The following is a 23,290-nucleotide window of genomic DNA, read 5'->3' as shown; positions in this document are numbered from 1 at the left end:
CCCTCCCTTTTATTAATTCCCGTTCACAGGAGCGCCTTTGCATGAAATGGAGATTTAAGAGCAGGGTCATCCCTCAATACAAGGCAGATGGTTTTTTAGGCTTCAGAGCAACTTTTCGGACTTTGTAGCAGAGCCATACGCTGGGCATCTCTTGCCTTCCGTGGAGGGCTGGATTTTTTTTGCTGTTCTGACTGAACTCAATTTTCTCCAAGTGACAAAAGTAGCTGAACTGACTTGGCCTTCAGATTCCATTCCTCTTTCAGGCAGAGTCACCGATACCCTCCCGTCTTCCCTTCTCAGTAGGGTTGCCTGGTCTCCGGTTTTCTGCCGGAGTCTCAGGGAAAATGGGGCCGTCTCCGGCCTCCGGCCATATGTCAGTCAAACTGGTGGATCTCTGGCTTTGTAGCGGCCCCCTCAACCACGCATGCGTGAAGAGGCGGTGGCTGTGGAGGCCAGGCTGGACTGGCTCCTCCTTAGGCAGTTCCCCTGCTCCGGAAAGGAAAAGAACTCTTTCCGGTGGCAGCTCAAGCTTAGCAGCCCCGCAGAGCTGGCTCGCCCGGTGGAGAGAAGGCAGCAACTCTCGCCTGGATTCAGAGACCCCAGTTGCTTCGGCTAGCGGAGCCCAAATGCACAGGAAACTGTTCAACGTGAGGCTGCCTTGATGTAGCCCTGTCCACTTTGGAACCCGTTTCCTTGCTTTCGTGTTATGTCTGGCCCCGAGATCTCCCTCCCCTGTCCCCTCCCCCGTCGCTTCTCCCTTTCTCCGCCCGCCCCCTTTCCCTGGTAATAACGACATGTATGCTATCCTGCCCACATTCTAGCAACCGGGAATGTGCCAAGCGCCGCAGCAGGCAGCTGCTGCCACCCACTCGCCTTGCCTTGCCCTGCCCCCTCACGCAATGCAACGGACCCCCACCCCGGAATCCTGTGCCCCCTCTTTCCCTTGGGAAAATGGGGTGAGCCAGCGAGGAAGGGGGCTCTCAGCCTCCCCCCCTCAATTCAGGGCTCACAAAGGCTCCCGGTCTCTCCCCGCCCGCCAAGCCCCCGATCGGGGGGGCAAGGCTGGCATTGGCCGGCCTCCCTTCCCTTCCCCTCGCCTGCTGGTCCCCGGCCGGCCCGTGCGGTGCCTGGGGTGCACACCTCCACCGCTGCGATGCAGCCACTTGTGGCTGTCAACCTCTCGCTCAGCCCCTCCCTGCCGATTGCAGCTCTCACACACTCACATGCACCCGCTCTCTCACACACACGGCGCCGGGAGGGAGCGCGGCGGCACAGTCAGACAGCCGGAGCCTGACTCGGCGAAGCTGGCGGGCGAACACTCACGCCCGGAGCCGCCACCGTGCATGCATGCGTGCGTGCCCACACACCGAGCGAGGCAGCCCGAGCCGCTGCTATAGTCCGAGCGGGAGCTGCAGCTGCAGCTTCTCCGAGCAGCATGCTCTGGGAGGGTGGCGTGGGTAGCTTGCTGGCTGGCCGGCTGATGCCAGCCTTGCCCCCCCCCGATCGGGGGCTTTGGGAGCCCTGACTGTGCCGCCGCGCTCCCTCCCAGCACCGTGTGTGTGAGAGTGGGTGCGTGTGAGTGTGTGAGAGCTGCAATCGGCAGGGAGGGGCTGAGCGAGAGGTTGACAGCCGCAAGTGGCTGCATCGCGCACCCCAGGCACCGCACGGGCCGGCCGGGGACCAGCAGGCGAGGGGAAGGGAAGGGAGGCCGGCCGATGCCAGCCTTGCCCCCCCAATCGGGGGCTTGGCGGGCGCGGAGAGGAGACCGGGAGCCTTTGTGAGCCCTGACTGTGCCGCCGCGCTCCCTCCTGGCACCGTGTGTGTGAGAGCGGGTGCGTGTGAGTGTGTGAGAGCTGCAATCGACGGAGGGGCTGAGCGAGAGGTTGACAGCCGCAAGTGGCTGCATTGCAGCGGCGGAGGCGCGCACCCCAGGCACCGCACGGGCCGGCCGGGGACCAGCAGGCGAGGGGAAGGGAAGGGAGGCCGGCCAATGCCAGCCTTGCCCCCCCCCGATTGGGGTCTTGGCGGGCGGGGAGAGGAGACCGGGAGCCTTTGTGAGCCCTGAATTGAGGGGGGGAGGCTGAAAGAGAGCCCCCTTCCTCGCCGGCTCACCCCATTTTCCCAAGGGAAAGAGGAGGGGGCGCAGGATTCCGGGGTGGGGGTCCGTTGCATTGCGTGAGGGGGCAGGGCAAGGCAAGGCGAGTGGGTGGCAGCAGCTGCCTGCTGCGGCGCTTGGCACATTCCCGGTTGCTAGAATGTGGGCAGGAGGGCATACATGTCGTTATTACCAGGGAAAGGGGGCAGGCGGAGAGAGAAAGGGAGAAGCGACGGGGGAGGGGAGGGAGATCTCGGGGCCAGACATAACATGAAAGCAAGGAAACGGGTTCCAAAGTGGACAGGGAAGGACACACTGTTCACTGTGGACTTTCACCGTTAAAACCATTTGGAACAGAAAAAAGATCAGAAGAGCTCTGTATTGCTAATTATAATAAGGAGTTTTGTAAAGACTGCACTAAAGAGTATCAGAGAAGCTATTGTATAGTGACCAGCACTATGGAAGCCCCAAGAGTGTTGACATCAAAAGTGAAGGAAAACCTCTACATAATAACAAAGAAAAACAACAAATTTTGTGGAGGCATGTTGGGAATGCTAGTGAAAAGGACAATGGAAAGGAGGACAGTGGATACTCCTCTTTGCTGGCCAGTCAGCACGAGCCCACAGATAATGACGATAGTATGCTACTGGCAGGAAACATAAGTGATACACATATATGCATATTCTTTATCTTTTAAGGAGGCAAGTCCTAAATGGGGGGTGGGGGAGAGAGAACACACACCTCTGCATTATTTTAGAACAATGAAATGGTATATAAATAGTCCCCTGAAAATATATGTAGGTGACATTGTGTACTTTGTAAAGCCAGAAGCAAGTAAGCTTGATTAAATGTTCCCTAAAAGTGTAGGACTATGACCTGGGAGACCAGGGTTCGAATCCCCACCCAGCCATGAAGCTCCCTGGGTGACCTTGGGCCAGTCACTGCCTCTCAGACTCAGAGGAAGGCAATAGTAAACCACCTCTGTCTGAATACTGCTTACCATGAAGATCCTATCTGGGATCAACTTGAAGGCAGTCCATTTCCATTTTGCATCACCCTAAGCTTGTGAGAAAGAATGACCTTGTCACTTCAGATGGACCTAGGAACACCCTGTTTTAGATAAGATTTCTATTTTAATCTCCAGAGAATTTTTTTTTGAATGGTATGCTCCAAGCAACTGTGGTTGATACAATGTATCATATTTAATGTCACTAGGGCCTGCCCTGTGACGTCACTAGGGCCCGCCCTATGATGTCACTAGGGCCCGCCCCATGACATCACTAGGGCCCACCCTGTGACATCACTAGGGCCCGCCCTGTGGTGTCACTTGGGCCCGCCCCCATTTTCTCAGGTTTTTGGATGGTTCCGACCTGGCAACCCTACTTCTTAGGCAAACAGCTCCAGCTTAGAGCCCTGTCTTACAGCTCCCTCATGTTTTTCAGGGATGGGGAGTCTTGAGGAGAGGCCAAAGCCCCAGGGAGGGGCTGCAGGTGGCTCAGTGGGTAGAGCAGCTGCTTTGCAAGCAGAAGGTCCTTTGTTTAATCCCCAAGGGCATCTCCAGGGAGGGCTGGCAGAGACTCCCTGCTGGAAACCCTGGAGAGGTGCTGCTAGCCAGTGTAGGCAGCACTGAGGTAGATGTACGCCTATGCTTTGTACAGGGCTTTGTCTTCCTCTGTTCTGTGCAAGGCTTCCTTCCTTCTTGGCTCCCACTTTGAGAGATCATCCAGCTGCCTGGCTCCATAAGGGTTAAAATGAATGAATCGAGATTGCTAAAGAGGGTGGAGGGGCATCTCTCCTTCAAAGGAAATGTGGCACCTCTGCCTCTGATGTCACTTCCTGCAGAGAAAGAACTGCAAGGCAGGGGCCCTGGCCGGAGGTTTCCACCTGAGCATGGCAGAGGAGGATAAGCAGGAAGACCCGCAGGTGGGAGGGTTTCTTCTAGACAGGATGCACTCCAGATGTTGAAGTAAAATTCCCAGCATCGCTGATGCGGGCTTAGTCCAGCAACCTGTGCAGGGCACCACCTTGGCTACCTCTAATATCCAATACCCCTCTGGGTTTTGCCTCTGTTAGTCTCTTCTCATCCTGCTCCCCGTTATATGACTTGAGTTCTTATTATGCTGTTTCAGGAAAAGGGTCTGTATGCAGAGATAGGGACTGATTTCCCTGGGGCAGGGAGGACCCCATCGGACACCAGACAGAGGCCGCTGGGTAAAGATGAATGGGATGCATCTGCATTTGGTCTCTCCCTGTCGATTTTGACTCCTTTACTCTTGTCTCCAGCCTTTTCTAAGGCTCAGAAATGCTCCTGTTTATATTGTGTTAAAAATTGGACATGGGAACCAGCACTTTCATTTTTGGCCAACAGTCCAAATAGGGAGAGGTGTTTTGTCACACAATGGCAATATAAACTCTGAATAAAGATCTGAAACTCACTCAACTGCTAAGACCCTTGTGCAGTTAGACATATAATCGCTTAACCTCTGAGAAATACAGTAATGTTTTCTGGGCCCATTTTGTTACTCATAGGTGATGGAACGATGTTGGCAAGACCTACTAAACCATGTCCTTTGTGGTGGAGAAGAAGGTGCTGTTGTCGCCCCAGATCAGGTGGGCGGAAGACGCAGTAGGGGAACAGACTGGGTGTCTCCGTCCCCTTTTCATTTCCCTGGGTCTGAATGAATTTCTCTCCTCTTCGCTTCTCAGAAAGCTGCCTTCAACCTTGTTCTCTCCTGAGAATAATGACCAGGCACCTCTCCTGAACTAACTTTTGCATTAAGAACATAAGAAGAGCCTGCTGGATCAGGCCAGTGGCCCATCTAGTCCAGCATCCTGTTCTCACAGTGGCCAACCAGGTGCCTGGGGGAAGCCCGCAAGCAGGACCCGAGTGCAAGAACACTCTCCCCTCCTGAGGCTTCCAGCAACTGGTTTTCAGAAGCATGCTGCCTCTGACTAGGGTGGCAGAGCACAGCCATCATGGCTAGTAGCCATTGATAGCCCTGTCCTCCGTGAATTTCTCTAATCTTCTTTTAAAGCCATCCAAGCTGGTGGCCATTACTGCATCTTGTGGGAGCAAATTCCATAGTTTAACTATGCGCTGAGTAAAGAAGTACTTCCTTTTGTCTGTCCTGAATCTTCCAACATTCAGCTTCTTTGAATGTCCACGAGTTCTAGTATTATGAGAGAGGGAGAAGAACTTTTCTCTATCCACTTTCTCAATGCCATGCATAATTTTATACACTTCTATCATGTCTCCTCTGACCCGCCTTTTCTCTAAACTAAAAAGCCCCAAATGCTGCAACCTTTCCTCATAAGGGAGTCGCTCCATCCCCTTGATCATTCTGGTTGCCCTCTTCTGAACCTTTTCCAACTCTATAATATCCTTTTTGAGATGAGGCGACCAGAACTGTACACAGTATTCCAAATGCGGCCGCACCATAGATTTATACAACGGCATTATGATATCGACTGTTTTATTTTCAATACCTTTCCTAATTATCGCTAGCATGGAATTTGCCTTTTTCACAGCTGCCGCACACTGGGTCGACATTTTTATCGTGCTGTCCACTACAACCCCGAGGTTTCTCTCCTGGCCGGTCACCGCCAGTTCAGACCCCATGAGCGTATATGTGAAATTCAGATTTTTTGCTCCAATATGCATAATTTTACACTTGTTTATATTGAATTGCATTTGCCATTTTTCCGCCCATTCACTCAGTTTGGAGAGGTCTTTTTGGAGCTCTTCGCAATCCCTTTTTGTTTTAACAACCCTGAACAATTTAGTGTCGTCAGCAAACTTGGCCACTTCACTGCTCACTCCTAATTCTAGGTCATTAATGAACAAGTTGAAAAGTACAGGTCCCAATACCGATCCTTGAGGGACTCCACTTTCTACAGCCCTCCATTGGGAGAACTGTCCGTTTATTCCTACTCTCTGCTTTCTGCTTCTTAACCAATTCCTTATCCACAAGAGGACCTCTCCTCTTATTCCATGACTGCTAAGCTTCCTCAGAAGCCTTTGGTGAGGTACCTTGTCAAACGCTTTTTGAAAGTCTAAGTACACTATGTCCACTGGATCACCTCTATCTATATGCTTGTTGACACTCTCAAAGAATTCTAATAGGTTACTGAGACAGGACTTTCCCTTGCAGAAGCCATGCTGGCTCTGCTTCAGCAAGGCTTGTTCTTCTATGTGCTTAGTTAATCTAGCTTTAATTATACTTTCTACCAGTTTTCCAGGGACAGAAGTTAAGCTAACTGGCCTGTAATTTCCGGGATCCCCTCTGGATCCCTTTTTGAAGATTGGCGTTACATTTGCCACTTTCCAGTCCTCAGGCACGGAGGAGGACCCGAGGGACAAGTTACATATTTTAGTTAGCAGATCAGCAATTTCACCTTTGAGTTCTTTGAGAACTCTCGGGTGGATGCCATCTGGGCCCGGTGATTTGTCAGTTTTTATATTGTCCATTAAGCTTAGAACTTCCTCTCTCGTTACCACTATTTGTCTCAGTTCCTCAGAATCCCTTCCTGCAAATGTTAGTTCAGGTTCAGGGATCTGCCCTATATCTTCCACTGTGAAGACAGATGCAAAGAATTCATTTAGCTTCTCTGCAATCTCCTTATCGTTCTTTAGTACACCTTTGACTCCCTTATCATCCAAGGGTCCAATCGTCTCCCTAGATGGTCTCCTGCTTTGAATGTATTTATAGAATTTTTTGTTGTTGGTTTTTATGTTCTTAGCAATGTGCTCCTCAAATTCTTTTTTAGCATCCCTTATTGTCTTCTTGCATTTCTTTTGCCAGAGTTTGTGTTCTTTTTTATTTTCTTCATTCGGACAAGACTTCCATTTTCTGAAGGAAGACTTTTTGCCTCTAAGAGCTTCCTTGACTTTGCTTGTTAACCATGCTGGCATCTTCTTGGCCCTGGCGGTACCTTTTCTGATCTGCGGTATGCACTCCAGTTGAGCTTCTAATATAGTGTTTTTAAACAACTTCCAAGCATTTTTGAGTGATGTGACCCTCTGGACTTTGTTTTTCAGCTTTCTTTTTACCAATCCCCTCATTTTTGTGAAGTTTCCTCTTTTGAAGTCAAATGTGACTGTGTTGGATTTCCTTGGCAATTGGCCAGTTACATGTATGTTTAATTTAATAGCACTGTGGTCACTGCTCCCAATCGGTTCAACAACACTTACATCTCGCACCAGGTCCCGGTCCCCACTGAGGATTAAGTCCAGGGTTGCCGTCCCTCTGGTCGGTTCCATGACCAACTGGTCTAGGGAATAGTCATTTAGAATATCTAGAAACTTTGCTTCTTTGTCATGACTGGAACACATATGCAGCCAGTCTATGTCCAGGTAGTTGAAGTCACCCATTACTACCACATTTCCTAGTTTGGATGCTTCCTCAATTTCATATCTCATCTCAAGGTCTCCCTGAGCATTTTGATCAGGGGGACGATAGATCGTTCCCAGTATTAAGTCCCTCCTGGGGCATGGTATCACCACCCACAACGATTCTGTGGAGGAGTCTGCCTCTTTTGGGGTTTCCAGCTTGCTGGATTCAATGCCTTCTTTCACGTATAGAGCGACTCCGCCACCAATACGTCCTTCCCTGTCCTTCCGATATAGTTTATATCCAGGGATAACCGTATCCCACTGGTTTTCTCCATTCCACCAGGTCTCCGTTATGCTAACTATATCAATGCTCTCCTCTAAGACCAAGCACTCCAGTTCTCCCATCTTGGTTCGGAGGCTCCTAGCATTAGCGTACAGGCACTTGTAAGCAGTGTCTCTCTTCAAGTGTCTTTGGCACTTGTGGTTAGGCCTGTGGTAATTTTGCTCTTCTGAATTGATATCCTGTGCCCCTGCTCTCACAATGCCTACTTCTAGGCCTACCCCTTTTAAAATTTCATCATTTCTTTGGTTTTTATCCCAGGGGGGAGGTTTATTCCGAACCGGACCTTTCTCAGCTCCTGTCGGGTTTCCCCCCTCAGTCAGTTTAAAAGCTGCTCTGCTACCTTTTTAATTTTAGATCATCTTCATGGTTTCTCTGAGGAGGAAATATTTTCTTGCCTTTCAGGGTCCAGGGTCCTTGGAGGATGTAGCCCACCTACTTCATCTGGGATTCTTACCACTCCACAGTAAACATTTAATGGGCAGCTATTTATTGTATTTTCTAGACAATGGCCCAAGTGTTTTAAGCTGTCCAGATCATTTGAGAAGCTTTACATTTGTTATGGAGGTGAAACAAGCCTCTCGGTCATTTTCTGGTTGGCCAAAGGGTCAACAGAAATTAGAGATGGGGGGAATTTTTGATTGCGCGAAACAGCAATCCATCTCAAAAAAGAGGCTGGCTTTTACTGGTCTCAGATTCCCACAAATATGTGAGGCTTTCACCTTCTTGCAAACATCTGATCAGGAGTTCAAAGATGCTCTCTCAGAACCCACTTTTTGCGCTGTCCCCCACCCCTAAAATATTTCTTTAACTGCAATTCTCTGGAATTTCTCACTGAAATGTGGCCTCATGTGCTAGCACAGCAGAGGTGAGCTCCATTTTGATTTCTGATATACCCACAAGGTGCAACATTTGGCATCTTAGCTTATCCTTTTTCCCTGGACCAGGAGCAGAGTGCTCACAGTGCATAGCACTATTTTGCGGGAGGGGGAATGTTACTGTTACAGGACCATTCTAGGACTGGGGTAGCCAACATGATGCCCTCCAGAGATTGCTGGACTCTCACTCCTATCAATGGTGATCATTGTCCATGCTGACTCGGGCTGGTGGGAATGGGAGTCCAACCATCTCTGGAGTGCACCACGTTGGCTACCCTTGTTTGAAGGAAAGGAACTCAGCCAGTAAGAAAATCCCTCTCTACATGTGCACATTTCCTGTATTGCAACATTTCCAGTTCCCTTTTTTCCTACTAGTTTTTTTTTTTTTTTTTGGAGTTGGGAGGAGGAACCCTTGTAGGAGAAGGGACTGGGCCAGTACAGAGCTACCCCTCCTGCCATTTGTCTACTTATGTGCGCACATACCACCCCACCCGCAGCATTTCCCCACATTTCTTTAAATTTCAGCATTTTCCCTGGATGCCAGCCTATCATGTCGACATTAGTCTGCCACCTGGTGTCCAAGGACAGGAAATGCAGTGAAACTTGCAACTTTGAGGAAGTAGTTAGGCGTTGCTATCTTGCAGAGCCCAGTTCATTTCCTGTCCTGGTCCCAGGCGGATGTCTCAATCCTTACTCCCACTTTCCTAGACCATGTGAGGCAATTACCCTTTCTGTTTTCTCTTTGTTTTCTCTTTTCTGCAGTAGCTTTTTAGAATTTTTTAAAAGGGGGGGTCCTTTCCCTTTCAGTCTTTCTCTTGGGGTGGGGCTGGGGAGCTCCCTCAACTTCCCTCCCCCCCAGGGTTCCACTTTCCTCACTTCTCGGCACTGCTGGGACCCCTTGATGCCTCTCCCCTTTCGGGGAATCTTGCCCCCTCCATAGCTCATTTTCCCTTTCTTTTTCCATGGCACTGCGCAGGGACACGGAGATGTGACCTCCATTTTAGTCTAAACCAGGTCATCTGCCTCCCTCTGACCCCGTGAGGACTTCCTGTGGCGTGAAACAGCCGCCATTTTTACCTGTTTTTCAGGTGGTATTATTCATTCATTTAATATCCCGACCTTCCAGTAGGACACCCTGATGTTACTCTCTGCAGATGCTACTACACAATAAGTGCATGTTAGCAAACTCCAATCTTAAAATGGTCCCCCATCACAACACCCACCACCAGGGAGCAGAGCTTTTCCCCTTCCTCTTAAAAGCCAAACCTAGATAGTGAGACGTGCAAATAATGGTGGTAGACTGCAGTTGGAGGGAGAGGTGGTGTTTTTTCCCCTGGCCCACGAGTCTGCATAATAATATATGGACAAAGGAAAGAAAAAGAGACAGAGAAGGCCTTAGTACATTGAGACAAATATTGAGGGCAGGGGTCATACAGCAAATGCATGGTGTGTGTGACGGGAGTACTTTTGGGTGGGAAGTGGAGCTTCTATATACAGAAGCAGTATGCCAGACCTAAGCGGGTTAAATGACATGATTCCTAGAAAGGAAAGGAATTTGGGGGCTGTGTCCCCAGAGCAAAAGCACCTCTGTCCAAACTCCCTTTCCTAGCTTTTCATGTGTGAGAAAGCAGCTGCTATTTTCCCCAAGCATGGCATCTGTGCCTCCCTATAAAATCTGATGAGCCTCTTTCCCCTTTGCACACTTGGTTGGAGGGTTTTCCCAGGGCCCCTGGGGGAGGGCTGCATAGGAGGCCTGTTCAGCTGACACGTCCAAATCAGTGCCTCTTACTGCGCCCCCCCAAAGCCAGGACACCAGTTTGAACTGAGGGAGGATTGAAAGTAGATCTAGGAATGCCCTCATTATTCACACACTGACTGGTGTTATCACTTCTCCTGGCTGGCACACATGGGTCCATTCAGAGTGGCAACTCCTGGGATGCAGAAGGGATCTTTTAACTGTGAATTAGAAACAAAGAGATCTTGAAAAAGTGAACAGAAAGTGCTACTAAAAAAGTAGCAATATTTTAATCAAAGGAATCAAACTCGGGAGACCTGGAATAAAAGTGGAAAAACCTGTTATAGAAAAGGGTAAATAGCTGAAGAGAGCAATCCAACCACCTGCAGGGCAGCACAGCCACCATCTGTGTCAGTAGCCCTGTCCCTCGTCCTAGCTGGGATGAAGGCAAAGTTAGTCCTTCACTAATTTGTGATGACAATCTCAAAATTGTGGATTCTTTGTTCCTCAACAGAATGCCCTAAGATCCTTCAACCTCCTTTCCACAACCAGGTAATCAACTCCAGGAATTGTGGCGTTCCAGTTTAATTAAAAAACAACAGCAACATTGGTAACTCTTAATTCTGAAAGGGGGCAGTTCAAATCAAAGGATAACCAAAATTATCATCCAAGTATAAAGGTGTTTCATTCCCAATTTTTAAAAAAGTATTTATTTATTTATTAAATTGATGTCCCGCTCTTCCTCCCAAAAGGAGCCCCGGGCAGCATTTTCCAACAGAGCCCTGAAAAGGTCACAAAGATAAGTTAGGGAATATTGGAAGGTGCCTTATGCTGAGTCAGACCATTGATGCATCTAGCTCAGTATTGTCCTCACTGACTGGCAGCGTCTCTCCAGGATTACAGGCAAGGAGTCTTTTCCAGCCCTACCTGGAGATACTGGCGATTGAAACTGGGACCTTCTGCAAGGAAAGCAGCTGCTCTACCACTGAGCTACGGCCCTTCCCCTAAAAAGGTCTCTCCTTTTGCTTGTTTGCTCTTAAATAGGCATGGGGGGTAATCAGGATTATAGCTCCCTTCGAGCTGCTGTCAGAGATCTGTCAACCATCCAGACACCCATCTTCAGAGGAAGACATGGGGCCCATACTGGGCTTATATCAAAGGTTATATGGTAGGAAGAATGATCCCCATATTCAAGGATGCTTAGCCAGCACCTTCCCTGCTCCGCCAGCCATTGCCTAGATATAACGTTTGGCTCAGACAATAAATAGATTTGCTCCTTCTGTTCATATCCTCAGAACCCAGAAAACAATTCCAAAAAAGACATAACAGAAGACTTGTCGGCGCGTGCATGGGGGGGGGCCAGAGAGAGATCAGCAGGACAGAGACTGCATCTTTTTACCCACAGATCAAAGATGGAACAGCAAAACTCAGTTGCCCCTGAAATACGAAGAGGCCCTGATGTCATCAAGACTGAGACCCATGGGGAAGAATTCTCAGAAGGAAACATGTGGATGATCTTGGGGGAGAACCCCCTCAGCTCAGATGTGCAGCACCAGAACTTCCAGCAGTTCTGCTACCAGGAGGCTGAGGGGCCCCGAGAGGCTTGCAGCCGACTCCACCTTTTTTGCCGTGAGTGGCTGAAGCCAGAGCGACACTCAAAGAACCAGATCCTGGACCTGGTGATCCTGGAGCAGTTCCTAGCTGTCCTGCCCCCAGAGATGGAGAGCTGGGTGATGGAATGTGGGGCCGAGACCAGTTCCCAGGCAGTGGCCGTGTGTGAAGGTCTCCTCCTGAGCTGGGCAGAGGACGAGAAGCAGGAAGAGCAGCAGGTGACAGTTTCATCAAGACCAGGGACAGCCAACATGGTGCCCTCCAGATGTTGTTGAAGTAAAACTCCCATCATCACTGATGATTCATCCCATTGGCTGGGGCTGATGCAGGCTGATGACGTCCAGCCACCTCTGGAGGGCACCACCTTGGCTACCTCTGATATCCAATACCCCTCTGGGTTTTGCCTCTGAAAGTCCTTTTCTAATCCTGCTCCCCGTAATATGACTTGAGTTCTTCTGCCGTTTCAGGAAAAGGGTCTCTGTGCAGAAAACACAACTGATTTCCCTGAGACAGAGATGACTCCATTGGATACCAGGCAGAGGCCGCTCGGTAAGGATATCGTGTCAAGGTTTATCATGTCAAGATATGTGGGAAGCAACACTTCGATTTGTGGCGAAGAGCTCAAAATGGCAGAGATGTTTTATCACCCAATGGAAGTATAAACTGTGAATAAACATCTGAAACTCATTCAACTGAAAAGGTCCTTGTGCAGTTAGACATAATTGCTTAAGGTCTAACATAGGCATATAATAATGGTTTCTGGGCCCATTTTGTTTCTCATAGGTGATGGAATGATGTTGGCAAGACCTGCTAAACCATCTCCTCTTTGTGGCAGAGGAGAAGCTGCTGCTGTCTCACCAAATCAGGTAGGGGGGAGAGACAGGGACAGCCTGTTCATCTCCCTGGGTCTGAATGAATTTCTCTTCGCTTTTCGCGAAGCTGCCCTCAACGTTCTTCTCTCCTGATAATACTGACCAGGAATCTCACCTGAACTAACTTTTGCATGTAGGTAGTAGATCACGTTTTCTACGAGGAGGAAATATTTTCTTGCCTTTCAGAGTCCCGTGTCCTTGGAGGATGTGGCTGTGTGTTTCACGGAAGAGGAGTGGGTTCTGCTGGATCCTGACCAGAGATCTTTGCATAAGGAAGTCATGGAGGAGATTTGTGGGACTCTGTCCTGTCTTTGTAAGGCCCCCTGTTGGATCCTAATATCCCTTTTGAAACTCAGTATTTCTTCATGTGATGAGCCCAGATGTTCTGATGTACTGCCACTTAATTCATCTGGGATTCTTACCCCTTTGCGGTAAACATTTAATGGGCAGCTGTCTACTGTATCTTCTAGACAATGGCCCAAGCGGTTTAAGCTGCCCAGATCATTTGAGAATTTTCGCAGTTGTTAGGGAGGTGGAACAAGCCTCTCGGTCATTTTCTGGTTGGCCAAAGAGTCAACAGGAATTAGAGATGGAGGGCATTTTATCATTGGGCCAAACAACAATCTTTCTCAAAAAAGAGGCAGATTTTTATTAGTCTCAAATTCCTACAAATATTTGGGGCTTTCACCATCCTGCAAATATCTGCACAGGAGTTCACAGATGCTCTCTCAGAACCCACTTTTCATTTTTCTCTGTCCCCCTGCCCCTAAAATATTTCTTTAAATGCAATGTTCCGGAATTTCTCGCTAAAATGTTGTCTCATGTGCTAACACAGCATAGCTGAGCTGCATTTTGATTTCTAATATACCCACAAGGCACAAAATGTGGCATTCTGGCCTTTGGGAAGACAAGTGCAAAGCTTCCCTAGACCTGAAGAGATCTCTGACAGTGCATAGCAGTATCTTGGAGGAGGAGGGTTACTGTTATAGAGCCATTATAGGACTGGGCTAGCCAACAAGGCGCCCTCCAGAGATTGCTGGACTCTCACTCCTATCAATGGTGACCATTGTCCGTGCTGACTTGGGCTGGTGGGAATGGGAGTTCAACAATCAGTGGAGTGCACCACATTGCCTACCCTTGTTATAAGGAAAGGGACTCAGCCGGTAAGAGAATCCAACCCTACATCTGCACATTTGCTATATTTCAACATTTCAAGTTCCCTTTTTCCTACTAGCACAGGATTTGCAGCCTGTCTTTTTTTTGGGGGGGGGGGGGGGAGGAGGAACCATTGTAGGAAAAGGGAGTTGACCAGGACAGAGCCACACCTCCTGCCGTTTGTCTACATATGTGTGATTTCCCCACAATTCTTAGAATTTTAGCATTTCAAGCCCTCTTCTTCCAGCTTAGTAGGATTTGCCTAAATTTATTTATTTATGAGATTTATATCCCGCCCTTCCAGTAGGAGCCCAGAGCGGCCTTTAAACCATGTATAATTCCACTTTCCACTGTCAAAACTTCACAAGGAGTAAAAACATGGTTAGACATCAATGCAAGAGGTTAATCACAATATAATTAAAACAACAATATATCAATCAGAACAAGGAAATTTTAAGTATCACAATAAATACAAACGGAGATAAGAGCCATCTTAGAGTCGCAGAAGCCTGACTCAACAGCCCTGCCGTAGTCATAGTCCAACTAGTCCAGGATTGTCTGCTCTGAGTGGCAGCATTCCTCCAATGCCTAGCACACCTGAGGGCTCCTTCTGTGGTCCTTTACCTGCTGAAGCTGTGGACTAACCTTGCAACCTTCTGCATAACAATGACTTGCTCTGCCATGAGGCCTCCCCTTTTTATCTTCTCATTTCTTTGCTCCAAAGACTTCAGAAGAGAATACCTCTGATGGCTCTATTTGCCTGTACAACGTTGTAGGCTAGGCTGAAAGAGGGTGATTGGCCCAAGATCACCCAATGAGATTCAGCTCTGACTGGGATCTGAACCCAGATCTCCACTGTCCAAATCCAGCAATCTATGGCCCTCCAATTGTCAATGAATGCTAAATCACAGAGACTATTCAACCTGGGTTAAGATCACTCTCCCACCGAAATCCTTTCACATCTTCCTTTATCACATCTGCTTACTGGGATTGTTCAATGATTTGAGGGTCCATTTCTTCTCTCACGCTCTTATCACTTTCTCTCTTCATTGCAGACGGTGACGAGTCAGAAGCCAAGAACAAGAGAGAAGTATGTGGGAAAGTGGTGTGGTTAAGAGACAGACCTGAAAAGAGCAAAGAGCAGAGAATGAAAACTGAAGCAGAAGAGAAGAGGAGGACTAAATCTTCTGCTTTTCAAACCAGTGACTACCATATAACTGCAGTGCCAGAAAAGAAAGATGAAAGAAACAAAAGAAGTCAATATTTTGCTTACTGGAAAATTCTCAATTCTAAAAGAAAATGCAAAGCTGACTGCAAAAACCACAAAGCAGAGAAAGTATATAAATGCTTGGAATGTGGAAAGAGCCTCAGCAGGAAAAACAATCTCACTGCCCATGAAAGAATTCACACTGGGGAAAAACCATATAAATGCCTGGAGTGTGAAAAGAGCTTTAGCAGGAAAGACAAACTCACTGCCCATCAAAGAATTCACACTGGGAAGAAACCATATAAGTGCTTAGAATGTGCAAAGAGCTTCAGCTGGAAGGAATCTCTCACTTCCCATCAAAGAATTCACACTGGGGAGACACCATATCAATGCCTGGAGAGTGGAAAGAGCTTCAATAGAAATTCCTCTCTCACTTTGCATCAAACAATTCACACTGGGGGGGAAAAACCATTTAAATGCCGGGAATGTGGAAAGAGTTTCCGCAGGAAAAACTATCTCACTGTCCATCAAAGAATGCACACTGGGGAAAAACCATATAGATGCCTGGAGTGTGGAAAGAGCTTTAGCAGGAAAGACAAACTCACTGCCCATCAAAGAATTCACACTGGGAAGAAACCATATAAGTGCTTAGAATGTGCAAAGAGCTTCAGCTGGAAGGAACCTCTCACTGCCCATCAAAGAATTCACACTGGGGAAAAACCATATAAATGCTTGGAGTGTGGAAAGAGCTTCAGTAAAAATTCCTCTCTCACTTTGCATCAAACAATTCACACTGGGGGGGAGAAACCATATAAATGCCTAGAATGTGGAAAGAGCTTCAGTAAAAATTCCTCTCTCACTTTGCATCAAACAATTCACACTGGGGAAAAACCTTATAAATGCCTGGAATGTGGAAAGAGCTTCAGCAGGAAGAACAAACTCACTTCCCATCAAAGAATTCACACTGGGGAGAAACCATATGAATGCTTAGAATGTGGAAAGAGCTTCAGTGAAAATTCCTGTCTCACTTACCACAGAAGAATTCACACTGGGGAGAAACCATATAAATGCCTGGAGTGTGGAAAGAACTTCAGCTGGAAACACCGACTCACTTCCCATCAAAGAATTCACACTGGGGAGACACCATATCAATGCCTGGAATGTGGAAAGAGCTTCAGCCGGAAAGACAAATTCACTTCCCATCAAACAATTCACACTGGGGAGAAACCATATCAGTGCCTGGAATGTGAAAAGAGCTTCAACAGGAAACACCAACTCACTTCCCATCAAAGAATTCACACTGGGGAGAAACCATATACATGCTTAGAATGTGGAAAGAGCTTCAGTGAAAATTCTTGTCTCACTTACCACAGAAGAATTCACACTGGGGAGAAACCATATATATGCCTGGAATGTGGGAAGAGCTTCAGCAGGAAAGACAAACTCACTGACCATCAAACAATTCACACTGGGGAGAAACCATATGAATGCCTGGAATGTGGAAAGAGCTTCAGCAGGAAAGGCAGACTCACTTCCCATCAAAGAATTCACACCGGGACAAAACCATATAAGTGCTTAGAATGTGCAAAGAGCTTCAGCTGGAAGGTATCTCTCACTTCCCATGAAAGAATTCACACTGGGGAGAAACCATATCAATGCCTGGAATGTGGAAAGAGCTTCAGGTGGAAACGACGACTCACTTCCCATCAAAGAATTCACACTGGGGAGAAACCATATAAATGCTTCGAATGTGGAAAAATCTTCAGGTGCAAGAGCAATCTCACTTCCCATCAAAGAATTCACACTGGGGAGGAGCAATATAAATGCCTGGAATGTGGAAAGGCCTTCCGTCAGAAGAAATATCTGAATTCCCATCAAAGAATTCACAGTGGGGAGAAACCATAGAAATGCCTGGGATGTAAAAAGAGCTTCATCTGGAAGGAATCTCTCACTTCCCATCAAAGAATTCTCACCGGGGAGAAGCCATATAAATGCTCAGAATGTGGAAAGGGCTTCAGTAGACATTCCTGTCTCACTTTGCGTAGAAGAATTAGCACTGGGGAGAACCCATATAAATTCCTGGAATGTGACAAGTACTTCTGTAGAAATTCCTCTCTGACTTTGCATCAAAGAATTCACACTTCGGAGAAACCACAGAACTGCTTGGAATGTGTAAATAGCTTCGGAAGTAGCACAAGTCTATTGTCATGAAAGAATTCAGAAAGGGGAAACCATGTTATGAGTGTAGAATGGGGGTTGCCAACCTGTTGCTTGTGGGTGTTTTGGAGGACTGTGGAGACCTTCAGTAGCGTCCCCCAATGCCCCTGCATACTGGGATGTTTGAGAAGAGATCCTGGCCTTCCTCTGCATGATCCTGGCCCCTTTCCTCTTTTCACACACTGCCCATACCCAGAACCCATACCCTTTGTTTGTTGAGTGAATTTGGATTTTCCCAGTGCTGTGACTATCCTGAAATAAAAAAACTAACTGAATTCACTCCTGCCTGGTTGCTGCTGCTGTTTGCCTTCTCTTCAGTTGTGGTGGAACCAGAAATAGCTGTGAACCATTAATATTAAGGGGCCCAAGTTTGTCATGTCCAATAATTTTATTGGATCTACTCTGAGCTAAAAGTTGGGTGCAACCCACATATTATTGTTTACTACCCTTTTGTGCAAATCTGGTATATTGTTAAAACTTGTACTTTAAAAAAAATTAATTCATGCGTACAGTGGTCCTCAAGTTTCTAGACCTTATGGTAGTCAGGGAAGAAGTACTAATCAAGGGGAGACAACAACACTCAGGTTTGAATACATCCCATCAAGCACAACCCACTAATGTGGAGGGGAAAGATATTTTGGAGACCTAAGCTCCTGGGCCTCCCAACAGGTAGGACGAAAGGGTCTGTTTCTACCTTGCTTTCACTTTAAAAAAATGTTTTTATGTGGTCTAGAAAAAAAAGATGTAGACCTGGGAAATGAGCTAGCCTTCTGCTGAAAGTCCCTTTCCTTCCAGGTTTCTAGCTAATGAGTAAAGTCACCCCAGAGAGAGAGAAGGGAGACCAGGCTGGTTCTTGGGAGGGGGGCAGACTGCTGCCGCCACCGCCCCACTCACCCACAGCCAGCAAGCTGATACTTTAAGCAGAGAAATAAAGCCTCTCAACCCACCCGAAGCAGTGCTGTAGTTGTCATGGGTTGTGCAGGGTTTTGGGGAGCTGCATCCCAGCCGGGTCCCTCTGTCTCAGCAGCCGTCTGCATCACTTTCAAAAGCCCTTTTTCCTGCCGCCATTGCCACCTACACAGAACTGCTTGTGACTGCCTATAGCACCAACAGCGGCTGCTCTCTGAGCAGGATGGATGCTGGTAGAGGTTAAATTGCATGCATGGTGGGGGAGGAGAATATACTTATACACACACACACACACACACCCCTAAAGTGATTTCGGCTTCTTTGCTCCTCACTCTTCCTAAACTCCAACCAGCATGTTAATGAGGGAAAGGAGTGCCCTCCAGCACGACAATAATACATTAATAAGAAGTGCTGTACGGTTTGAAGACCAGCCGTGAGGGCTTCACTGCTGGAGCTCCCTGTCGTTCCTTTTTCCAGGGTGAACTGGGTGGGAGGGGAAACTGGCGGGAAGTACCGCTGCCTCGCTCCAGATGGACCCAGGCAAGTGGTAACTTGGGAGAGGTGAATGGCGACAGGCGGGCAGCTTCTGTAAGGAGGGGGTAGAAAAGGCAGGTACTGCTTTTATTTTATATATTTCCTTTTATTCCAGTCCAGTCTATGCAAACATGTTCCCCCAGTGTGGTCAGCAGGACTTGCTTTCTGTTGTATGCACCCACTTCCGGTCCTGAAGGATCACACGTGAACAGAAAGGGGGTCTAAGACTGAATCCAGTCTCCCTTGTACAGGAGAGAGAGAGCCTTCCCATATCCACAGTGTGGCTGCATCATCTTCAGTGCCATCCCCTCCATCTGGCCCTTTGCATCACCTGTCTGCAGCAGAAGTGGCCCCCAGGCAGCCCTAGGACTCCTCAGGCTGTTGCTGAGCTTTGCTGTGGCCTGACAATTGCCTCCTTGACAGGCCCTGGCCCTGTCACTTCACTGCTGTGGCTTTGCTACCAAACCATTTCCTTACAGCTTCCCTATAGCTTTCCCCAAAGAATTCTGGCGACTAATTTGGTGAGGTGCTGAGAAAACTCCTTTTGGGATCCCAGAACTACACTTCCCATGAAGCTTTGGGGAAAGGTCTGCCATTAAAGTGGCATAGATCCAGAATAACTGCAGTGTGGATAGGCTGTATAATCTGTGAAGGAGGCATAGTGTGACTATTGTGAAGGGATCTTGAACTTCTGACATTGCCGCAACACTGTTGTCCCCAACAGCTGCCATCTCAGCTGCCAGCCCACCACGCCAGAGAGAGTGAGAGTGAAGCGGGACTCATCTCGGGGTAAGAGCCCTTCTGAGCTCCTCCTGCAAGTGACTGGCCTGCCTTGCAACTCTGGAGTGAGGGGGGCAGCAGCAGCAGCAGTAGGAAACGCTTGAACCTGTTGTCTGCTTAGTCTTCACTCTGCATCTGCTCCTGGGGGTTGCCAGACCCTCCAAGCGATTCCTCCTCTTGCTGCTGGATAATAAGCGGGGCAGGAGCAGCAGAAGGAAACCCTTGGAGCGCCCAGAGCCCCAGGAGTTGTGGCGTGAGAAAGAAGTGCCAGGCAAGGCAGGTCCTGGCAAGTGGTGCTCTGAAGGCCTCTTTGACCCTGAGCCTGACCTTGTTGTCTCAGCCGCTAACCCAACACTCCAATCCAGAGAGGGTGAGAGTGGTCCCACCAGAGTGTCATGGCCCTGTCGGAGGACTCATCAGATGAGGATGACTCGGGAGTAACAGCAGCAGACCCAGAAGCAGCAGACCCAGAAGGAGAAATGGAGGAAACTCCTGAGAACCCAGCTCCTTCTCCCCCTCAGCTGCAGAGCACCCCAGACACAGCTGAAGCCCTTCAGCCAGACGCAGACAGTGAACAGGATACTCCCCCCTCACCTGCAGAACGTAGACAACAGAAGGTCAGGCAAAGGAGGGGCAGGCCTGTCCACTTAAGGCCAAAACTCTGAGGGCTCACACCTGCTGACAAACCTGCTCCTTAAAAGACACACCTTGGCGGCAGCTTGTTGCTGACTACAACGTCAGGCGTGGCTTCGTGTGTTTCCAGATTCCCTGAACCTTATCTTGGACTGACCCCTTGGCAATTGAACCCGGACCTCTACTGACCTCGCTTCTGGACTTCTCGCTTGGCACATAAACTTGGAAAGGGCCTTGCCCTTATCATGCTTCATCCTTGTTAGCCTGGCAGATTTACGACCATGCTGCCAGCTAAGGACTTTCCCGCCCTCGTAAATACCCAGGAATTTCCGGCCCCCGCCTGCACTGCTGTCTCGGTGCAGAGCTCACACAGAGGTGCCTATGTATGTGATGCTGCATACAGCCCAGAAATTGCATGTTGGGTACTGTGCACATCACATGAGTTGAGTAAGCTCATGGCCCTAGCCAGCTGGGGAGGACTAGCCTCAGAGCGAAGCAATGGTAAGCTCCCTCTGAATACCACTTAGCATGAATTCCCTAGTCATAGGGTCACCATAAGTCAGGATCCACTTGAATGCAGGCCATTTCCATTGCTATAAGGAATGTCAGATAGCAGATATTACCTGTCCTAGGCCCAGGAGTGGACAGCGGAATACAGCTATAGTGATGTGAAGGAGCTCTGGCCCAAAAGCAGGAAGGAATCTGTTTGCCTCAAGGTTTGCACCGAGACACAGACTTCCTTCCCAGTCTGTGGCCTGCAGTCCTGCCCAGTGTTCCTTGAGAGCATAGTTACGTTGGATTTGATTACCGCTTTGGGTGTCCCAAATTGCTCTTAAGTACACTTTCCCTCTTACAAATGAACATGAAAAGGAGGGGTCTGGGTATGAGGTGACCTCATGCTGTGTGTGTATTTCTTGCTGACACTCAGAAAAACTAGTTCTGCTTTCTAATGCTGTCTTTGAACAATGGGATTGTTCTGCTGGGCATGAAGAAAGCCTGGCAAGGAAAAAGATAACATTTACTTCAGACTTTTCTCCTTGTTCTTTTAGTTGTCAACAGAGCGGCCTTGCTTCTGTCATCTTTCACAGTAGTTCAGGAATGCAAGATGAGCCAGAAAACAGGTGTGGGGTGGGAATTGCAGTTCAGCCGACTCCAGGGCCTTGCCACCCCTTTGACTCCAAATGAACCAAAATAGGGTTAGCCACCAGAGCTGTTTACATATGTGCTGCTGCATGCAGCCCCAAAATCGTATGTTGGGTAATACGTGCGTGTGCACATCACATGAGTTGAGTGAGCTCATGGCTTTCGGCAATTCTGCACCATGCCTGTTTGCCAGCCCTCTGTTCTCTCTCTGTGCACATCCAGCATGAGGTCTAGAAGATCAAGGAAGTACACAGCACTGCTGCAATGGGATCTTAGCAGTCATACACAACAGGATCTTAGTAGGCATGAAATTAAGCAGTTCCAGTGGTGGGGACCTTTTATTCCCCTTTCATCTTTGCAATATCCCTGAGAGATAGGCTGAGAGTTGGTTCAGTCAAGCTGCACAAGTTTGTTTAAGTGCTCTATCTTTTTAATGTTATTTTAATGTTTACATGTTATTTGATAGTTACGGTACATGATGATGGTTTTTGATCTATGTATAACCGTTGTAAAATGCCTTGTGAGGGCAGAAACTCTGAAAGGCAGGTTAAACATCTGTTAAATAAATGCATCTTCAATCAAGACCTTGGATTCAAAATAAAAGTTCATATTGGTAAGCGGCAGTTCTTGTCATTCATTCATTCATTGGCGATCACAGTGGGTCCGTAAGTGACTGTGGAGGCCTATTCTAGATCCACAGAATAGAATGCTGGGAGGTGAGGGTGGATGGGAACGTAGGGGCCCCACTTTATATACAGAGTAGCAGGCCCAGGAAATCCTCTCCCCCCCCCCCGAGTTGCTGCTCCCATCATTCTTCACAGATGCACCGCAGACCACCAGCATGAAGGTCGCGGGCCACTGATTTTCCCAAGATGCCACAATTCAAGCCTGTTTTCACTGTGAGTTAGATAGCAATCTCAACATTTTTTTAGAGCGTAGCCCCCCCCCCCCACAGGCTAATCTGACCAAGTTAAAGGCTCAGTTCCTTTGCCCCTGGGCAGAGATGATTTTTCTATAGCTCAGTCGAGAAGGTGTTCCACAATTAAGCCTCCCCATATTTATATTACTTATATGTTTGTAGCATAATGATGCTAGATGGTTAATAGTGTATTGTAATCACAGCAAAGAAATTATCTTATAAGAGCAGCTACAAATGTAAAAGAATTCTGTTGAACTTGAGAAGCGCAACAAGGATTTCGTTCCTCAAGAGAGAATTGTTATTGCTTCCTTGACTGTTGAGAAAATTAAGAAGCAAGTCTGAAAATATTTTTCAGTCTTTGAGGACTTCTTATCTGTCAGAATGGATTGTTTCTTAATTTGGACCGATATTACTTACTTTTATTGCATAGGAAGATATATACTTAGTTTGTGTCTATGGGTGGAGAGAGAATGTAGCTCCTTTTCTTGGTACTTGTCATTATTTGATTTTTAGGTGTCTGACATTCCGTGGCTCAGGGAGGTGGAGAAACCAAAAGGGACCAAATGAAATGTGTGTTTGCTCCCGTTTCCTTAGTTCCCATTCACAGGATGACCATTGCCTCAAACGGACATCTAAGGGCAGGTCATATCTACAAAGTATACAGTTTTTCATGCTTTGTAGCAAAGCCATACTCTGGGCATGAGTCCCATGTCCCCCCAGCGAGGCCTGGCTTTCCCCCCTGTGTTTGCTAACTTTAAACCGCCAAACGTAGCTGAACTGACTTGTCTTGCAGGTTCCATTTATCTTCCAGATTGTCAGAGATACCATCACGTCTTCCCTCCTCAATCAATCAAACCCAGCTTTAGAGCCTTCTCTGCCAGCTCCCTCATACTTTTCAGGGCTTGGGAGTCTTGAGCCTCCCCCCGAGAG

At 48.0% G+C, this 23,290-nt stretch overlaps 1 protein-coding gene across 1 annotated transcript in view; it reads left to right on the top strand.

The window, feature by feature from the left end:
- The first annotated feature begins 3,942 nt into the window (after positions 1-3,942).
- Positions 3,943-23,290, top strand: part of LOC133381405 (zinc finger protein 91-like) — an 80,306-nt gene continuing 60,958 nt past the window's right edge. Inside the window, exons 1-9 of the mRNA XM_061620491.1 lie at positions 3,943-4,018; positions 4,625-4,705; positions 10,895-10,932; positions 11,786-12,209; positions 12,459-12,540; positions 12,775-12,857; positions 13,050-13,176; positions 15,074-16,292; positions 16,545-17,067. Of these exons, the coding sequence (XP_061476475.1) occupies positions 3,986-4,018; positions 4,625-4,705; positions 10,895-10,932; positions 11,786-12,209; positions 12,459-12,540; positions 12,775-12,857; positions 13,050-13,176; positions 15,074-16,292; positions 16,545-17,067 (2,610 nt within the window). The 5' untranslated portion in view covers positions 3,943-3,985. The remainder of the gene's footprint in view (positions 4,019-4,624; positions 4,706-10,894; positions 10,933-11,785; positions 12,210-12,458; positions 12,541-12,774; positions 12,858-13,049; positions 13,177-15,073; positions 16,293-16,544; positions 17,068-23,290) is intronic.

This window comes from Rhineura floridana, chromosome 3 (genome assembly GCF_030035675.1).
Source record: "Rhineura floridana isolate rRhiFlo1 chromosome 3, rRhiFlo1.hap2, whole genome shotgun sequence".
In the NCBI taxonomy this organism is placed as follows: domain Eukaryota; kingdom Metazoa; phylum Chordata; class Lepidosauria; order Squamata; family Rhineuridae; genus Rhineura; species Rhineura floridana.
Note: the sequence above shows the minus strand (reverse complement) of the source record. Positions and strands in the feature narration are given on the sequence as shown.